This window comes from Bos taurus, chromosome 11 (genome assembly GCF_002263795.3).
Source record: "Bos taurus isolate L1 Dominette 01449 registration number 42190680 breed Hereford chromosome 11, ARS-UCD2.0, whole genome shotgun sequence".
NCBI lineage: Eukaryota > Metazoa > Chordata > Mammalia > Artiodactyla > Bovidae > Bos > Bos taurus.
In genome coordinates this window covers 29781893-29797238 of record NC_037338.1, presented here as the reverse complement: position 1 = coordinate 29797238, position 15346 = coordinate 29781893, and the positions used below count along the sequence as shown (strand labels likewise).

The 15346-nt window shown below is 40.6% G+C and overlaps 1 protein-coding gene across 1 annotated transcript; it reads right to left on the bottom strand.

The window, feature by feature from the left end:
• Nucleotides 1–3787: 3787 nt before the first annotated feature.
• EPCAM (epithelial cell adhesion molecule) lies at nt 3788–14475 on the bottom strand. Its single transcript, NM_001035290.1, is given in 9 exon segments — nt 3788–4251; nt 4941–4985; nt 6806–7006; nt 7856–7957; nt 9129–9192; nt 10228–10293; nt 11133–11373; nt 11652–11759; nt 14186–14475. Coding segments are annotated over 9 exon segments (945 nt in total). The 5' UTR covers nt 14262–14475; the 3' UTR covers nt 3788–4209.
• Nucleotides 14476–15346: the final 871 nt, after the last annotated feature.

Genomic DNA, 15346 nt, shown 5'->3' with positions numbered 1-15346 from the left:
AATGGAGGATAGGGCTACTGTAGTAGGGTCTGGTTATGCAAACTCATCTCAGTGTCAACTCTCCATCTCTGGTTCAAAGGATGATTCAAGGGGAAGCACCTTCACAAAGGGAAATTTATGCCCTGATTTCAGGCAGATAAGAGGTGGGTGAAGAATTTTTTCTGCATCTGTTGATTGTCATTTGCCTTTGGCAAAAAGAACCCTTACACCAAAGTGGCATATTTAGGGGTAGCATATCCTAACCTCCTTTGTGTTGAAAGAAGTAGAAAGAGCGGAGGCTAAAGTGCTAAGAAAGCCGTCATGAAAGGGGATCTTAAGCTGGGCCTTGACTAAGTAGAGGATACTGCAGATGTAAGAAACAACATAAGACTGTGGTACACCCGAAACTTAGGTAACGTACATCAGCTATACCTCAATTTTAAAAAAAAGAAAAGATATGGTCAAGCCCAAGCAAAGTATAAAAGGACCTGGGAACAGGAACGTTTGAGGAATGGAAAGAAAAATTTTGCATATAGCAAAGTTGGATATATTGGAGTATAATGGGCAATAAAATATATTTTGACTGTGTTGTTCTGGGATAATACACAGGAAAGACTGGGAATGAAGAGATCTTGGTATTAAGTAAAATTACATCTAGGCAAGTGGTAAAGTTGTGGAATGGAGACAAAGGAGGAACCAAGGGAGGCCAGGCAGAGTGACCATAGCTAGAGGACTGGATGCCATTCAGGGACCACTCCTGTGTATGCCATTGGTCTCACCCCACCACTGCCCATGAGAGTCTTCTCAACTGTTCTCCCTTTTTGTCACAAGATCTCAAGTCCTAGGTAGGGATGCCTGTGCCCTAGATGCTCAGGGCAGAGGGAACATCACTGCTCTTAAACTTCTGCAGAGGGAGGTGAAGAATTGGCTCCCACCAATACCATACACAGCAGAATTCTCCCCAAATGGAAGAGGGGATGGGATGCTGGGCAGCCAAAAGGGGAAGGAGCGCCCAGTGCAGGTCCAGACTGGAGGAGGAAGGGGTAGAAAAATGCTGTGATCAACTTTAGGCAAATCGTTATGGGAGCAATTTAGCATTTGGGCTAGAGAAGGAATAGATTGGTGGCAAAGTGTGTGTGTGTTAGTCACTCAGTCATGTCTGACTCTTTATGACCCCACGGATTGGAGCCTGACAGGCTCCTCCATCTATGTGATTTTCCAGACAAGCATACTGGAGTGGGTTGCCATTCCATTCTCCAGGGGGATATTCCTGACCCAGGGATCAAATCTGGGTTTCCCACATTGCAGGCAGACTCTTTACCATCTGAGCCACTGATCTGGGCTAGAGAGGGAATAGACTGGTGGCAAAGAGATCAGTATAAATGTGTTAAGGGAAGGCAGATTGGAGGTAGACTTATTCCCGAGGGAGAATCTCAGGGACTGATGACCAAAACGATGGAGAAGGTAAGAGAAAAAAGAATTTAGGACTTGTTACATGGTCACAATGTCACTAGCTGATTCTGAGGATATAAGTGATGGACTAAGTTTCCGGAGGAAGGTGATGAGGTCATTGGGCGCTCCAAGTGGCACTAGTGGAAAAGAATCTGCCTGCCAACGCAGGTGATACAAGAGACCTGGGATCCATCCCTGAGTCGGGAAGATCCCCTGGAGAAGGAAATGGCAACCCATTCCAGCATTCTTGCCCGGGAAATCCCATGGACAGAGGAGCCTAGTGGGCTACAGTCCATGGGGTTGCAAAAGAATTGGACACGACTTAGCAACTAAACCTTAATTCACCCTTTGTGCCTGCTCTGAAGCTTTGTCAGAAGAGGGCGCTGGAGCAACACTGCAAGAGGAAAGGGTATTGTTTCCCTTGTGGCACCAGCCACTTCCCCCCAGTGCCCAGCTGTGGCAGCACCCAGGGATTCTACAGCCCTGGGCAGCTGATGGCAGCTTCCCTGAGCACTGCCCCCCCACCCCAACTGTAAAAAACAGCTTTGTACAGTGCCTTAGGTGTCAGATCTTTCCCTTAGCACCCTAGAACAGGGGTCAACAAACTTTTGTAAAGGGCCAGAGTAGTGAGGCTTTACTTCCCATTAGGTCTGCTGCTGCTGCTGCTAAGTCGCTTCAGTCGTGTCCGATTCTGTGCGACCCCATAGACGGCAGCCCAACAGGCTCCTCTGTGCCTGGGATTCTCCAGGCAAGAACACGAGTGGGTTGCCATTTCCTTCTCCAATGCATGAAAGTGCAAAGTCAAAATGAAGTCGCTCAGTCATGTCCGACTCTGTGCGACCCCATGGACTGCAGCCTACCAGATTCCTCCGTCCATGGGATTTTCCAGGCAAGAGTACTGGAGTGGGGTGCCATTGCCTTTTCCTCCCATTAGGTCAGTCTGTCACAATTAGCTGCCCTTGTAGTGAAAAACAGCCACACTCAACACATGAACGAGTGTAGCAGTGCTCCAGTAAGACTTTGTGGACACTGAAATTTTTATCCCGTGTAATATTTTGCACTATTTTACATACACTGAAATACCCTATTTTTTTTCAACTGGTTAAAAATGCAAAAACCATTCTAGCTCCCAGTTTTGAAAACAGGTGGTAGACCAGGCTGCAGGCTGTAGTTTGATGACTCCTATTCTTGAGGGCAAATTTTCCCAGTAAATCCCAAGAGATTTTCGACAAGTTCTGCCCGTGCAGCACCACAGGAACTTCTCTGCTCTTCATCGAGCCACAGGTCTCTTCATCAGCCCTCTCCCAGGTCTGAACTCCAGCCCAGGGTGTATACAGTTTCTTTGGGTGCTGTCTCAGGCCTAGGGTAATGGCTATTTTCATATTTGTCTATTTGTCTTTAAAGTTCTCATTACTTTCGAAGACTGATTTTTGTTGCTGCATAACAAATTATGACAAATTTAAGTCCTCTTCTGAGCTCATTTGTTGAGAATTCACTTCCATGGTTGAGTGACTGGGCCCTCGGTTGCCCAGCCATTTCCTGATAGGTGACTCTCTCCAAAACATGGTAGTCTGCTTTACAGTTAACAAGAGAGTACATCTATTTCCGCTTTTTGTCTCCTACTTTAAGGCACTCTTTTGTAATCTCCCTTTTGAGTCAAGTGAAAAGGGATCATAATTGCATCTGGAAAATCCCTTCGCTTATGCCATGTAACTGAATCTCAGGAGTCATCACCTTATCATATTCACAGATTCTGCCCACACTCTAAGGGAAGGAATTATATAGAGCATATATATCATGGGTAAGAAATCTTAGGGGCCATCCTAGAATTCTGCCTACTACGGAAGGGATAAAAATCATAAGTAAATACTTAAATACAGCTTTTAAATTTTTCTTTAACATTCTTTTCATAGTATTTTTTAAAGTTTCTTATCAAAAGCAAAATATTTCAGGATACTTTAACTTCATATAAAATGTGTTTGTACCATAATAATTCAGTTGAAAAACTGGTGCTTCTAATACAACCACCCATGGAATTCACGTTCCACAACACTGTCCATCAATTCAGCCTTAAGGTATTAGTCTGCCAAAATGCGACTTTGTCTGAAATAGAATCTTAGATGGATTCAGAATAAAATTGCTTGTTTTTTCTTTGTAGAAGTTATACATTACGTTATTAATTTTATATTGAGTATACATGATTATCTGGAGGAGGAAATGGCAACCCACTTAGCACGCACACATACGTGATTATAAGGGCTCATGCAAATTCTAATTTGTAGCTAGCATTCAGAGCATTTCTTAACCTATTATCTTATGTGTATACTATGAAATTTGATTCAATGTGATTCAAAAGTTAGGAAACTTTTTTAATGTTTATTTCATAGTTCATAAAAAAAGTTTATATGTACAAGAGTCAAAGTAAATAGGAAAGCAGCTATTTAATCACAAATGGACAAGCCAGTAGTCATTTCAAACTACTGTGGAAGCATATTTAATGCGTGCCCTTCAATGTTAGGCATAAGTAATTCAAACTATCAGTCCAAATTCTGGGTTTTAGATCTGTATCGATAGGACACTTGTAGTCAAATTTTAAGATTGGTAAAGTCAATTTCAAACTGTTTATATTTTGAGTACAGTTTTAACTAGTACAAACATATGATGTTAACTAACAACACAACAGTGGTCTTCAAAGATCTTCTCTTCGCCCCATGCGTATGTTTATAATCTGAGTCTGTTTACTAATTTCCCTTATTGTAGTTATTCTTCAAACTAGTGTTATGCATTGAGTTCCCTATGCATCTCACCCATCTCCTTTATCTGAAATAGAGGGGAAAAAAGAAAAAAAATTTAAATAATTTTTCAATTTTTTGTTCATTCTGAAAATAGCTTAAAAAACAAAAAGCAAGAAAATTCTCTTCCACATTTATGACATTTAAATTTTTTTTTAAAGTGTATTACAAGGAAATATACATTGAATACATGATCCAAATTGCTTTTTAGTGATAAGATGGCCAGTGACAGAAGTAGAAGGTAAGCTAAATATTTAAGGAAGAACCATTTTCTATTATCAGTCTTTTTTATGGGTGAGGGAATTGAAGTTTAAAATTAAATGATTTTTGTCTCAGGTTGCAAAATTAATTGTAGACAGAACCAAGACAAGGCAATGACAACTACTCCAGATGGCAAACATCTTGCTATGTGGCAAGCATGGGACTGACACTTTACAGATTACTCTATTTAATCCTTACAAAGGGTCTGTACTATCATCCCCATCTTACAGATAAAGGAAACATGGAGGCTTAAAGGAAGTTAAACAACTCACCCAGCTATTAAGTGGTCAGAACTCAATATAATCTGGTCTGTACTGTGAGACTCTCCCTAAGATCCTAAGGTCTACACTGTAAAGGGACTCCAGTGTAGTTGAGATCCATTAGTGTCTGGAAGGTATAGTGATTATGAGGAATAAGAGATTAAACAAGGGCCTTTTAATTAAATAACCCACTTACCTCAGCTTTCTCATACTTTGTCATGCTTTTCTTTCTGGAAACAACCTAAGTGGAAGAAAAATGATTACTATTTGAGGACTGCTACCCAAACAAAAAATTAGTCTAAATTGACATACATACTTTTAATGAACACAATTCTGATCTGAACAAATTTAATTTTAAAATCCATACTGTTTTTAAAAGCATCAAGAAAACAATGAACAATCTTCAGTGAAATTTAACAGCCTAGTGTTCATTCTTCCACATCTTGTTCCACCCTAGTAAGAATATAACATGTATGCATGTAAGTTTGGGGGGTCTAAAAATGGGATCATGCAACATAATTTCCCTCTTTACACAGCCTGCATCCGCATCACAGGAATTCTTCCAGATCGAAAGCTATGGGTAGAACTCTTTCTCTTTAGTAGCCGTTTTATTCCACAGCATGGATGCCCCGGAGCTGACTTGTCCATTCTCTGCTGGACGTACACTCAGGCTGTGTCCAGATTCATCCTTACTAGCAACACAACACGTGACCTTGACCGTGCTTCCTTATTACTTGTGCTTTTATTTCTGTAGGACAATTAGATTCCTATGATCAACCTTTCATGTATTTATTTGCCGTCTGGAATTCCTTTTCTGTAAGTTGTCTGCTGCTGCTGCTAATTCACGTCAGTCGTGTCCAACTCTGTGCAACCCCATAGACAGCAGCCCACCAGGCCCGCCCATCCCTGGGATTCTCCAGACAAGAACACTGGAGTGGGTTGCCATTTCCTTCTCCAATGCATGAAAGTGAAAAGTCTACTCACACCTATTACCATTTCTTTCTTTAGTTTCATCAGTTTGTAAGAACTCTTTATATATTATGCATAATAACTTGTTTTATTCATAGTGAATATTTTTCCTGAGCCTATCATTGATACACACACATATATATTTTTTTTCACTTTACAGCATCTCTGCCATACAAAATACTTAATTTCAATGAAGTCAAATATTTGACTTCATGGACTCCAGATTTCCCACCTTACTTGGTTTCTTTTACTACAAGGTTGTACAAACATTTCATAAATTAATTTTGAGACTTATTTTACTCTTTAACATTTTGAACTATAACCCATCCAGAATTTGTGTTTGAACACGGGTGAACTGGCCCACTCCTTTCATGCTGCTGTGCTTCAGAAGGTGCTATTCACACACAGCTGAGCAATGTGGCCAGCTCTGGTGGGGTGAAATAGGAATCCATCTTTTGTTTTCTTCCAGATGGATAGCAAAAAAATATAAGCTGCCGTACACCCTCAAATCTATGTCTTTATTCTGTCACGTTGGTAAGATTTCCTTACGTATCTACAACAAACCCTGCTTCTCAGGTGGTATGGTCTTCTTCTGAAGCACTGCCAAGTTCAATTTACTACTCTTTTATTTAAACTGTGGCTTCATGTTTATCTCTTTTAACTCTTTTTTATGCTAACATTGTGTTTCAGTGTTAACATGTGTTCACAATGTGTTCAAAAAAATGCAGTTTCATCTCACTGAGTGGTTTGGAAATTCAGATTATTTTGCACTTAACCTGGCAAGAGTGTTAAATCATACTCCTGTGTGCAGTGAGGACAACTAAAGGACACTGGCTACTCAATGGCAACATAACCGACCTGAGAAGTGCTCAGCTACAAGCTTTTCTCAGATCAGCATCCTTTCTTCATAAGGCTGACTATTTTACAAAAAGGGGCCAGAAATGCAATAGATTCATTCAGCATAAAGGAGTACAACAAATGAAGATTTTGTTTCATTAACTTATTTTGGAACATGGTCGGGGCTCTTTCATATTATCACCATTTCTTGAAAGAAAAGATCCTTAAATGAAATTTCACTTGTTCCAAACTCACCAGCACAATGATTCCAGCAATAATTGCTACTACCACAACCACAATGACGGCAATAATACCAGCTTGTAGACCCTGCATTGAAAATTCAGGTGGTTTTTCATCAACATAGTAAATTGAAGTTCGACCAGGATCCAGATCCAGTAGTTCCCCATTTACTCTCAGGTCCATCCTTTTGGAATGGAACAAGGATTCATCTTTAACCTATATTGAGGAGAAAAGCAATTTAAAATAGTTAAGAAAAACCCACCACAGCCATGAATTATGTGCCAATTATGTACCAAAAGAACTGCTGCCAAGAATCTTTATGGTTTTGGTGATAACAGTCTTATCCATTGAAATAAAAAAAAAAAAAAAAAAACTTTATGACAGGAAATTTCCAAACATATATAAAAGTAAAAATTATAGTATAATTAGGTCCATATACCTATTACTCAGGTTCAATAGTATAAACACAGGGCCAATCTTATCTATTCTTCCTTCTCTCCCAACCCCCTAGCCTCCCCTTGGCCTGGGTACTTTTTTGGTTTTTTTGGCTACACTGCACAGTTTGTGAGATCTTAGTTCCATGACCAGAGATTGAACTTGGGCCCTTGGCAGTGAAAGCACAGAGTCCTAATCACTGGATAGCCAGGTAATTCCCTAGCCTGGTTATTTTGAAGTGAATCCCAAATTTCATCAGAAAATAGCTCACTTTAGTATATTAAACACACAATTTAATCCCACCAGTTAAACAGCAATTTTTACAGAGTCTCTTGTTCATAGAAATTATAGTAGGGAAGACTAGACTCACAAGCTAAATAACTGCCAAGGAGGTAACAAGAATCATAAGAGAGAAAATATTCTAGGCATAACAATTTGATAAAAAGGCATAAATATACGAACAAGTAAAAAAGTATATAAGAAAGGCGCATGTGAACGAAAAGGAGGACAAAGTTAATTGGCACATGAGAACCACTGGAGAATATTTATTCATAATGGTTGATCTAAAAGTAGAGAAATAGATGAAAGACATTTCTAAAACAGAGATAAAATAAGCAAGATTATACTCACATCTTTTTCAAAATAATAAGCCACATCAGCAATATCCACATCATTCTGAGTTTTCTGAGAAGAATTTTGTACCAGATCAATAGTGATAACATCGTTCTCATACTGGGGTGGGAGTGGGGAGGGAGGGGAAGGGAGTAAAAAATAGAAATTAATATTACTATAACAAAAATTGTATGAAAATATCATTGTTCAACAATCAGAATATTCAATGTTTGATTGTCTGTAACCTGCATGTGCTGGTATTTCTTGTCATTAGTGGATAATTTGGTTTATCATTAACAATAACATCAAAATCTTTGGAAAGTTACATCAATCCAAGGCATAGAAAAAATAGCAATGCAAACAAAGATAATTATAGTTTTTTTTTCAAAAGAGAATTTTCTTTCTGGAAAAGATTTTGAACAAGATATTAAAGTACCTCATTTACTAAAATGCTAAAGAAATGCAATCCAAAACCATTTACCATGTTCTGCTTTTAGGAAGGAAAAAAGCATATCCCTACCAAAAAGTCTTTTAAAAAATGATGTCAATTTTTTGCCTTGAAAGAATTCCATCACACTATCTGAGCATTTTTCACGCAGAGTTGAAAGAGTTAAGGAAGGGCTAACTGGTTAAAGACTAGCTCCTGAAACCAAAGACAACAGGACTAAGTAGCATCCTAAAGTAAGTAGTCAATCCTAAAGCAACCAGTCAGTCCTAAAGGAAATAAACCCTGAATATTCATCGGAAGGACTGATGCTGAAGCTGAAGCTCTAATACTTTGGCCGCTTGATGTGAAGAGCGACTCACTGGAGAAGACCCTGATGCTGGGAAAGATTGAGGGCAGGAGGAGAAGGGGGTGACAGAGGATGAGATGGTTGGATGGCATCACTGACTCAGCAGACATGAGTGTGAGCAGACTCCAGTCAATAATGAAGGACAGGGAAGCCTGGCCTGCTGTAGTCCATGGGGTCGAAGAGTCAGACACAACTGAGCAACTGAACAACAACAAAAGTAAATATTGCCAAAAGCAACCAGAGAGAGAGATTTTCCAAGGTAAAAAGACTGGCATGTGCTGGGGAAACTAAGAGACACTACCTTTTCTGTAAGGGTAAACTGAGGTTTTTCAAGAGTATGGAGGGAAAGCAATAACAGGGGATTCTTTAGATTAAGAGCCCAGGGCTTACAGTGTTATTCAAATACAGTTCAACCACTATCAAAAATCATACCCAAACCAAACTGTCCAACCAACTCTCTGTTAAAGCCGATCTGCTTCAAAAAAAAAAAAACTTACCAGAATATTTGTGATATATTTTGGATCCAGTTGATAACGATTTGTGATTACGTCCTTGAGTGCACTATAAATAGAAAAAAAATGATGCCATTTTGCAACTATCATCAAAATAATTCATATTCCAAAAATAATAATTCATATTGATGCAAAAACTGTTGAGTTCTAGTTTTAATAGAAATAGGACATTTACACAGTATCCAAGTACCTGCCCACAGATTATATTAATTACAAAGAGAAAAGTGGTATCCACAGTGGAGAAACCTGGTGGACCCCGACCACAGTTAACATCACTAGTGAAGGCACGAGCTGACCTTGTGTGCCTCCCAGTGTGAAGTACTGAGAGGGACACAAGGTCATTGTTAGTAGTTTTTTTGTCAAAAATGCATTACTTGTATTTAATTATGAGGAAACATGAGACCAATCCAAAATTGAAGGACAGTCTATAAAATAATTTGGCCATACTCTTCAAAAATATCAATGTCATGGTTTATAATTTAAATATTAATTAAAATTTTCAATTTTACTGGGAAGACAAAGAAAGGCCAAAGCAGTGTTCCATATATAAAGAGACTGAACAGTCATAACAACTAAATGCATGATCACAGATTGGGTTCTGTGTTAGAGGGGAAAAATTTGCCACAAAAAATATTGGGAAAACTGGAACAATGTGGTTTAATGTTAAATTTCCTGAATTTGATAACTGTACAGTGATTATGTAAGAGAATGCCTTCTTTTTTTCTAGGAAAAGATACACTATAGTATTTAGGGATCAGGATGCATGTTATCTAGAATTTGCTCTCAAATGGTTCTGCAGAAATAATATTTATACATGCTCAGATAGATAACAGAAAGTACACACACACACATGCATACTCATATAAAACATGGCAAAATCTTCACTGGTGAATCTAAGCAAAGGTTACTGTATAAGAATCTGTACAATTCTTGTATCTCTATCTTTTAAAGTTAAAAAATATTATTTATATTATCCTATTTTTCAGAAATATAAAAAAGTAATGAGACTTTAATTTATCTAATGGTATAAGATGGAAGATTTGAGTGTCAACTGTACAAATATAATGCATTTAATAGCACTTACGACTGCAAACTTTGAAGATCATAAGGTTTTTCCCTTGTTTTGTGTTTTAGTTCAATGATGATCCAGCTATAAAGAAACAGTATTGATTAAACATAACAACTCTGCCTTTTATATTATTTTCTTAATAAGCTAATACCAAAATTCCCACATGGAATTACAAGGAAATTAACAGAAAAAGGATCTATACTATAGATATGCCCTTCATTTCTTCCTTGGCCCTCAGACATTGTTTATAAAGAACTCAGCCATTCTAACATAGACCTTCTGGCCACCACAGTCAAGATCACATAAAGCCAAGGCTTAGCTGGTCATGGTGGGCCACATTCAAGTGAAAAGAAAAAAGGCACTGAGAGAAAAAGCAAAGTGGCCACAGGCCTCCAGAAGACAGAAGTGGAGAGTGCCTGCCTTGGCTGTGATAACTTTCGTCTCAGTCTCTTCCAATAAAATCTTTTTGGCTTAAACTAGCTCGAGTGTGTTTCCATTCCTCTTCATTATATAATCCCTAAAACAACCATATCTCACTTTAAAATACAATAAATAAGCAAATATATGAGTAGCTTAAATTGTTCATGTACACTGAACACCAATCCAACTTAAAATACTGAACAGTGTTAAGTAAAAATATATAAGCAAAAGGAAAAACATTTAAAAATAAGATATAATACATTGCTAGTAAATTCACAGAAGATCTCTGGAAGGTTATGGCATGTGACATCAATTCTACAGAAGTAAACGAGTAACTAGGGGGTTGAGATGGGATAGGATCGAGATGAGACTGTCACTGTCCACTCTTTTTTCTCTTTTGAATTCTAAATCACAAAATCACGTTACATATTCAAAAGTACATTTAATTAAACGAATTCAAAAAGCATGAAAACAAGTAATATAGAGGCAGCCCAACTCACTAGGTCCTCACTGGCTCAGAGCAGGAGATTTCACTGTCCTTATCGGTTCTTCTGACCCCAGCAGTGTTCACACACCAGCACGTGGAGGTGCCGTTGCACTGCTTGGCTTTGAAGAGCCCCTTGTCATCACACTCGGGGTCATAGAGCCCGTCATTATTCTGGATGGCGCCCTCTGGTTTCCTTCTTCTCCCGGACTTTGAGTGACTAATTTCTGCCTTCATCACCAAGCATTTAGTAGCCACTGAAAGGAAAGTGTCATTCCAAACTGAAAAATAACTGCAGTTTTGTGTTTAAAGAAAAAATTTAATTCACTCCAAATTCCCAGGGCCAAAGATTATTACAGATTTTACAAGTTTTCATGTTCACTTTCTAAATCATAAGAAACTTCAAAGATGAGATAATGTTGACAAAATAGCATGATTCAGATTTGAGCCAATTAAACACTTCCAACTCAAGACATATCAATTAAAGAAGTATAAATCAAATAAAACTTAAAGGCAATGAGGATATTCTACTCACATTTTGTGCAAATGACGGAATGCTGTGTACCAACTGAAGTACACTGGCACTGACCGAGTGCGTTCACAGAGCAGTTTGTGGTCAGTTTGTAGTTTTCACACACACATCCTGGTGAGGGGAAAATCCACTTTAAAAATGAGGATGCAACTATCAACTCTGATGTTGAATCAGCTAAATTATGTTTTGACAATAATCCCCAAGTTACGGGACACACAGCCTTAAAGAGTGGTCCTGAATGTTTAACTTTTCAGCTACAATTGAAGTGGCTGACACAATGCTAAATAGGCAGTCTAATTTCCATACTCTCCTACATTTCTTTTTTAAACCAAGAATAAACCCTCCAAACACCAGTTTCAGCTTTGCCTTCTTGATACTCCCAGACTCAGCTTCTTCCCTCCTGTCCTGCTAAACACTCGCCTGCCGGTCATGACTCTTCCTCAAAATCAACAACACACTACTATATATAAAATAATCAATAAGGACCTACTGTATAGCACAGGAACTCTACTCAGTATTTTTTAATAACCTATATGGGAAAAGAATTTGAAAAAATGGATATATGTACCTGTATAACTGAACCACTTTGCTCTATACCTGAAACTAGTATGTTATAAATCAACTAGATCCCAATATAAAATAAAAATCAAGTTTAAAATGCCAATTCTAGGATCTGTGAATAACTCACATTACTTCCCTCTTCCCACCCTTTAATTAATAAGAGATACTTCTTCTGAGACTTAATGGAAACATACTCAATCCCTGGACAATTTTGTGTCTTGGAAAAATTTAATTTTCAATTGAATTGGGAGGTACCTCTTTTCTAACTGAATTAAATCCTAGTACCTGATTTTGAAAGTGCTATTAAGCAGCCCATCCTGCATATTGATGTCAGTTTAATATTTATATTTTTGACTATCTCAAAAGCTTATTTTAACTTCAAACTGACAAGCCCATTTCTTTTATTAGTCTAGATAAGAGAGTGCAAGATTATAAACAAACACTAACTTTAACAGGCTGAAGAACTGATATATTGAAACTTCATATCTCAAGTTGTCTTTAATTTTTCCCTATTTAATCAATATGAACCACCTATATAATCTGTTCATCACTAAACTCAGTATTAGGGTCACAAAAAGAAAGTCTAGTGGCTGTCCTCAAGGAGTTAAAAATCTTACACTGCATTATGCTATATACCTGCTCAGAGAACAAAGTTATGCCTAAACACCGTGAAATTTTAAAGTGACAATCAGGCACACACTTTCTGAACATACTCCTACAGCAGCTGTTATCACTTTAAAGCAATTTGTTTTGGTCCTGCCTCAGGGCATGCGGAAACTTAGTCCCCCAACCAGAGGTCCTACCCAGCGCCTCCGGTAGTGGAAGCATTGAGTCTTAATCGCTGGACCGCCAGGGATTCCCACTTTAAAGCAATTTAAAATTAAGTATTTAGCCTCAGACTGAACTTGAAATAACATGAGTTGATTAAACTGCATTATTCTGAAAGTGTAATGAATTAGGCCGAACCCTGTTGGTGAGACTATAAAAATAAAAGCCTTTCCAGAAATCTGGTTAAACGACACCTCACTGCTAGCCACCACCTTACAAATAAACCAAGAGATGGCGGCCAAGATGTTTATTCCAGAGTAAGAAAACCTGGAATCAAATTACACGTCCAAGTTTAGGATAATGATGCAACCTTTCCGGCTACAGATTGTTTTGTATCATTTAAATCGTGTTTTTCAAGACTAAAGGAAAGGGAAAACTGAATACAATGTGGAGAGTGAGGACGGAGGGGATCAATACCTAAAACAATGTGTTTAGGTTTAGGGTAATATTTAGAGCAAAGCCTGAAAGAAAAATATATCTATTAATTACAGGATTCTTTTAAAATGGTAGCATTATTGTTTTAACTCTTAACGATTACCGATATGGCTGGATTTCCTACAATAAACTTGGCATTACTTATATAGTCCTTAAAGAGAAAATATCCATACACCGGGTAGTCAAGGCCCAGGAGGACGCCCCGTCCCCCGCCTCTCCGCACAGGTGCATAGCGGCCCCAGAGGCCTCGGCTGCAGTCACCGGCCCCCGCCTGAGACACATCCGGGGCCCGCCGCAGGTGCCCGGGGAGGGGCGGGGCCGAAGGTCGCCGTCGCAGAGTCCCCTCCCGGCCCGGGCAGGTTTCCGCCTCGACAAAACCTCAAGAGCGCAGGAGCCGGAGGAGGTGGGCGCGCCGAGGCAGCGGCGAACGCGGCCGCTCAGTTCCCTACCGGACCCTCCGGCCCTGCCCTAGGCCATTTTCCCAGAGAGGCGAGCAGAGCCCCCAAGCGAGGCTGCTCCCTCCCGCCGCGAGAGTGGGCGCCTTCCCGCCACCTCCCACCCTCAGGGGGCCTGGGCAGCCCCGCGCCGTCCATCTCCAGGCGGGAAACCGCGGCCCCTTCCCCGCAGTCTACATCTAGGGCACCGAGGACCGCCACCACCACCGCCCCCGCCCCGCCTCCCGGTCCTTCTATCCCCACGACTCCGCTCCTTACCTTCCTGGGCTGCGGCCACCGCCGCCGTCGCCGCGGCGACCAGGAGCCCGAAAGCGAGGACCTGGGGGGGCGCCATGCTGCGCGCGACGAGGACCAGGGCGCTAGAGCGCGAGGGCGCCAGGCAGGTCGAGGGCTGCAGCGAGGACGAGCGGACAGAGTAGGTCGTCGCAAGCCCACTGGCCGGCCGGACGGCGTGAGGCGTGGGACGCGCGGGTCCGCGTCAAGAGGACTGAAGCGAGGCGTTCGGGGATCAGACGACGGTGCTAGCTGGCCGACGGACTGCGCGATTTGGGCGCGCGGTAGAGCGGAGCAGACCTGCTTGACCTGGCGGCCCCGCCCCCGGCCCCGCCCCGGTCTCTGCCCGCGGCGGCTCACCTCCGCAGGCCTGTTCTCCGCGTAGTCACCGCCCGGGGGCGGGGGCAGGGAACAGGATCCCCTCCCCTCCCCCACCCGGGACGCGGCCGTTGGAATATCACCCTCTTCCCAGGTGTGCGCCCAGTCCGCCCGGTCCCCGCCGCCTCCAGGTGCCTCCTCCCGCGGCGGCCGGTGAGGTGGGAAGGGCGGGACCCTGGAGAAAGTTGGAAAATACCGACACTTCTTTTTCACCAGTGAGAGCACCGCTCTGAAACCTCGAAGAAATGGGGTCTGGAGGAAAGAGTGAGGGGGCAGGGAGGTGGAAGGTGGACGGTGAAACGGAATACAAAGAGAGGCGGGAGAACCGTCCCAAGCTCCGTAAAAAACAGACCTCTGACTTTACCTGGCGGTTTAATTTTATAGGCCTGTGAAACGAAAAAAAAATCTCTCTAGCTCTCAGGATGACAAACTTTTGTTTCTTATAATTATTCTCAATGTCTTTTCCATTTCTTATAAGCCTTTTTTAGTATTTGAAGGTTTAAGAGAAGGTGTTCCCATAGAGAGGAATGCTGGAAACTGAATTTATCTGGGTTGATTAATATTAGAGAACAATGCTAGTAAGTACTGCAAAAATATAGAGAAGTAGAAACAAAGGACAATTATTTCAGCGCAAATGAATTCAAATTACAAGCTGTTGTTACACTCAAAATAATTGTGACGTGAAACTTTTCATAACTATTAAAGTATTAAGTGTATTTAATGTTATTTTTGTTAGCTGCAATATCATTATGACCTATTTTTAAGTCT